Genomic DNA, 5,369 nt, shown 5'->3' with positions numbered 1-5,369 from the left:
GATACGACCCGTCTTTCTTCCGGACCAACACGATAGGCGAGCTTCAAGCTCCGTGGGAAGGCTTGATCACGCCCTCGCGTTCCATCTTTTCCACCTCCCGGTCGATAACTGCCTGCATGGCCGGATTCCTGGGTCGGTATCGCTGTTTAATGGGCCGGTCGGTCTTAACCCGGATCTGGTGCGAGATCCGGTCGGTCGGGCCGCGGATGTCCACGAATAGGGCGAGTTCCGTGAGCAGGAATTCCTGGAAACGGCGTTCCTCGTCGGGGGTTCGGGAGGCCAGTCCCTGGGCTACGGCTCCGCATGCGGAGGTCGGTGCGTCTTTGCGCGGTGCGGTCGCCCGTAGCACGATCCCGGTCCGGGCCCATAAGACGACGCCGATTAACACGGCGCTTTGTAACGATGGCATAATCAGGAAGTCGTGCTCCAGCACCTTCCGGCCAATCTTTACCGGGAGCGTCATGGTCCCGGGTATCGTGGTGGACCCTCCGTCCGCCAGATGAACGGAACTTGTCCCTGTTTGGGCGCCATGTAACGTTCGCGTTTTCTCGCTCAGAATTCGCTCGCCAGGCCAGGGTGAGAAAACGTGAAGACACTGGTTAGTTTACATAAAGATATTTATTCCCACGATTTACAATACAGTTTGATGGAGGGCGTGAGTGTCAGTGCGTGTGTGTGTGTGTTGCTTCGCTGAGCCGCAGTGTACGTGTGCCGGGTTGAGGCGCGGTCGGACAGAGACGGATTTGTGGACAGGCGCGGAGGCGCGGTTGCCTGACGGATTCGCGGGCAAGTACGGAGGCACGGTTGCCTTGCGGATTCGCGGGCAAGTACGGAGGCACGGTTGCCTTGCGGAATTTGCGAGCAGGTAGGTCGGTCAGGAGCTCAGCCGGGAGCGCCCAACTGAGCGGCCCGTACACCGAGAGCGCCCGTCTTCCGTACGGTGGAGGGGGTCGGGAGCGCCCGACCCAGAGGCAGAAAAAGGCAGGTAATACCAACCGGGAGCACCCAGCTGGGGAAGCCCGTACCCTGGGAGCGCCCAGGTGAGAACGGGAGCACCCATTCTTGGTACGGAGGAAGTCGTTGGGAGCGCCCAACGTGGTAAAGCGGTCTCGGAGAATGGTCGTGTCGGGAACAGGAGTCGGAGAAGACTGGTGACTCGAGTCGGCTCGAGTCCCCTATTTATACCCCGAGTGCGGGCGGTGGGGGCTGTCCCACCGCTGGGGCTGCCCCACCGCTCGGCCGCCCCACCGCTCGGGTACAGGAGCGCACGCTGAACATGTGCTTGGTGGCCGCCAGGGCCGTAGCGCTAGTGACGAATACGCGTATCGTCACACGGTGTCTTATACTGTGTGTAGAGATAGAGTCGAGAATAAAGAGTTATATAACAGCAGATAGAGAAGTCGTTCGTTATCAATCACCACCACCATCTCGATCCCTGCGGAGAGCATAATTCCAACAGGTTATGGGCCCAGGGCACGCTTGTCCTGCGGAAGATCTGTGAGAAGTGTGTGGCAACGACGACAAATACACGAATTAGACGCAGACAGAGAATAGAAGATTAGAGGGTAAGTAAATAATATTCCTCGTTGCTGACGAGCAAAACGAGAGAACTTTCAGCTAATAAGAACGTTCGTTTGATAAATGCTGTTAGAAGAAGATAGATGTTTTTGCCTTCTTCTTGAGAGATAGAGAAATCATCGTCGATGTACACGAAAAACAGCGCTGATAAAGTAGAGACTAGAAATATAAAAAGTAGATGCGAGAAATTAACTAAATTCTAAGAGAATTAGAGAATAGATGTGCAATAGAAAAAGAGAAATAGAGAATAGATGTGTGATAGAAAGAGATAGAAAGATGCCGCTTGGTAACAAGCCGGCGACGTGCGCGTGCAAGTCCGATCGTGAACGGCGAGAGTCATTTTTTTGGCGCGCGGAAGTCCGATCGTGAACGGCGAGAGTCTTTGTTTTTGGCGCAAAGAACTTGTTGCCGGGCACGCGCTGACGCATGATCGATTAGAAAAATATAACATCGATGCGACACCATGACAATATATATGCATGTGTATGGAATTATTTTTCAAAATCGACATGCATCAGGTCGGTGATCAAGCATGACTTGCGGTGCAGTGTAGCTTGATTGCTGTTTAGGGAGGCCACGTAAATCTGTACGAGTCCCGTGCGCGTGCGTGATCAACCCGATATCCTATAGATTTTTTCAGCAGTGCTGGAGATCGCACGGGATAGTGGTGTGCGTGTGCGGATGGTTCTGGCGAAGCGCGTCGCTTTCAGATCATTATGAATTGCAGTGCGTTCTGTATGGTCTTGTAAGCAATAAATAAGTTTTATTGTTGAAAAAAACTCGACGATAAAATTATAAATTTTATAATATCAATATATTGGATATTGAATTTGTTTTGAAAAAAAAAAATATTATTTATGTCCAATTGATATTTGAAATCCCGATATAGATGGATAGAGCTAGACGAGACAAAGGATGCGTAGAGAAGAACCAGAATCTCCTGGTAGACTAGAGAAAAAAATGATAGAAAAAAAAGATAAGAGAATATTGTTCAAAGAGTAAAATAAAAGAAAAATTAAAAGGTTAGAGATAGCAAATGTGTAAGTATATGTGTTCAAGGATGAAATTAAAATAATAATCTGAACATTTACACAGATATAGAGAAAGAGAAAGAGCTAGAGACACGAGGGGCCACCTCAAAACCAAAAGAGAAACCCCGAATCACAGAAGAAATTCGACTGCCAAAATTTGTGGGAGAGGATAGACCAATTCTTCTGATTGATAGTAAGATCTGTATGAACAACAAGAAAAACTCATCGCGAGAAATGAGGCGATGACTGGAAAATTAGAGACCACATTCAAAACCTTGGAAAGGGTGATGACGCAGGCGAATTCTATGATAGAGAATATGGTGCAAGTTTCGGAGGCTAATTTAGAGAGTGAAAGACTGAAACTTAGACGGTTAGAGGTAAATAACGATAATATACAAAATTTAGAAGAAAATAATCTTGAAAATTTTATTGAAAAGAATACAAAAAAAACCAAAAAAGAGAAAAGTAGAAGAAGCAATCTGCTCAGCCAAAATTAGAGATAAAAGTAGAGATTTAGAAGCATTTAAAAACGCGATAGAAATTGATTTAAATAATCAGAAACTACATATTAAAAGAGAGTATAAGTTTACGCAGAAATCTAACTTTGATCTCTGGATGGATTATTTAAAATCAGAGTTAATGAACAATGATTTGCTAGATGTAATAGATGCAAGAATAAAAGGTCCAAAAAATCTTTTAAAATTAAAAATCGCTAAAAAAAAGTTTTGTTAGAGATATCATAATTAATCATATAGATGCAAATTATCATAAGAGAATTTTGCATGAAAAAGATCCATCAGAGATTTTAAAGAAATTAAGAAGATATAAGAAGAAAGAAAGAAATGTAACTCATACATCTGTAAGAGCTCGTCTCTATCAGATTAAAATGAAGAAAGATGAAAAAGTAAATGATTTTTGCGAACGCTTTGACTCTATAGTTAGAGAATATGAATCATGTGAGAATGCAGTGCCTCTCACAGAGCAAGAAATCAGATCGTCATTCTATCAGGCGGTAGCTTTTAATGACCAAAATTGAGGAATGCCGATTTGATCAGAAGACAAACAACTCAAAAAGAAATGAATATTGATGAAATAAAATCTTTTATTTACACAGTTAGAAACAGAAACAAAGAGTATAGAGAAAGAGCAATTAGAGAAAACAGAGGCTAGAGCACAGAGAGCGAAATTAGAAGCAGACGGAAAACCTGTAAAGTGCTACCGGTGCAATAAGTTAGGACATATAGCTAAGGACTGCCCGCTTGAAACAGGAGCTTGGTTCTGTTACTATTGCCAAGAAGTTAAAGGTTACAAAGGAGAAGACTGTCCAAACGCCGGAGCACAGGCTGGAAGATTTAGAGGAAAAAGGTATAAAAATACAAATTTTAATAAAAATAAGCCGAATAAAGCCGAACAAACAAACACCAAAAGAGTAAATAATAGAGGAAAGATAGTTAAACCAGACAGCAAGGCTAAAGCAAAGAAAGCAACAATAACCGCCAAAGCTAAAGAAGATAAATCAGAGTCAGGTACAATTAGATTAATAAAGAGTAGAGATAATTCAAAAGAATTAATTAATTTTATAGCAGATTTGGGAGCAACCGATCATATTGTTAATAAAAGCGTCATTCTGTCAAACTTTGAAAGGTGTGAAAATCAGATCAGATTATCAAATGTGCGAATAAAAATAAATTTGCAAATATCAAGAGACACGGTAGTGTCTCGTGCCAAGTACACGCGGAGCGAGACCAACCGTGACTCTTTTACGCGACGTGACGGGTTGCGAGTACCCGAGATGTTGAGATCTCGATAACGAGTGAACGGATCAAGGTGTAACGATGCACCCCTTCGCCAAAGCATCGTCCCCGGCCAACAACCGCCGGATGCCGCCCGACCGATTATTATTCGGGCGAAGACAAGGGCGCGGTGCGCCCACATTTTTAATACGTCCAAATACCCCGAGTGCGCGGGCTAGACGCAGCACCGGGGCCTTCCCGACGGACGCCGACAGGAGCCGAGCCCCGCCGAAGACAAGCGCGCGGCGGCGCGCCGCTCCCACCACAGCGCAACTCGCCTGACGATCGGCCTCCCTTCTAGCGAAACCGCCGCGCCGAGCGGTATATAAACCGACGCTCCGGCGAGAGAGACACACTTCGTCTCCTACGGGCCTTCAGCCATTTCCGACGAAGCCTCCCGCATCCTAGGGCGACACACAAACGCGGTTCAGAGCTCTGCGCCACGACTGAGTACTCTCAGGTGTCCCCGACCTCCTTCCTAGAACCCCACGGCCACGGATACGCGGGGTCGAGCACGCTCGGTCTCGCAGCGAGCGCTCTCGCCGCCGCCGCCCCGGGTTTTCTTGCCGTCCCGCGCGACGCTCTAATCGTACCGAAGGCGCGCTGCATCGTATCCTAATCACGATACTACACCGGGCACACGTGCCCCGACTACCGTTGTAATATACCGCGTTCCGTCAACTGTATGTAATATCGCGAATACCGCGACCCGTTGCCTCATAATACCGTGCCGAGTGTACATGCACTACCGTTGTAATATACCGCGTTCCGTCAACTGTATGTAATATCACGAATACCGCGACCCGTTCCGCGCCTCGTAATACCGCGCCGAGTGCACATGCACTACCATTGTAATATACCGCGTTCCGTCAACTGTATATAATATTACGAATACCGCGACTTGTTCCGCGCCTCGTAATACTGCGCCGAGTGCACATGCACTACCGTTGTAATATACCGCGTTCCG

At 46.8% G+C, this 5,369-nt stretch overlaps 1 protein-coding gene across 1 annotated transcript; it reads left to right on the top strand.

Moving 5' to 3' along the window:
• Positions 1-2,851: 2,851 nt before the first annotated feature.
• On the top strand, positions 2,852-4,135 carry LOC112453053 (the record flags this gene model as incomplete). The annotated part of the gene is made up of 2 exons (XM_025013596.1): positions 2,852-2,986; positions 3,724-4,135. Coding segments are annotated over exons 1-2 (547 nt in total), but the record flags the coding sequence as incomplete, so codon positions are not given.
• Between the last annotated feature and the right edge of the window lie 1,234 nt (positions 4,136-5,369).

Source organism: Temnothorax curvispinosus, unplaced genomic scaffold, assembly GCF_003070985.1.
Source record: "Temnothorax curvispinosus isolate PA1 unplaced genomic scaffold, ASM307098v1 QBEX01003966.1, whole genome shotgun sequence".
NCBI classification, from domain to species: domain Eukaryota; kingdom Metazoa; phylum Arthropoda; class Insecta; order Hymenoptera; family Formicidae; genus Temnothorax; species Temnothorax curvispinosus.
This window is presented reverse-complemented; position numbering and strand designations above follow the sequence as displayed.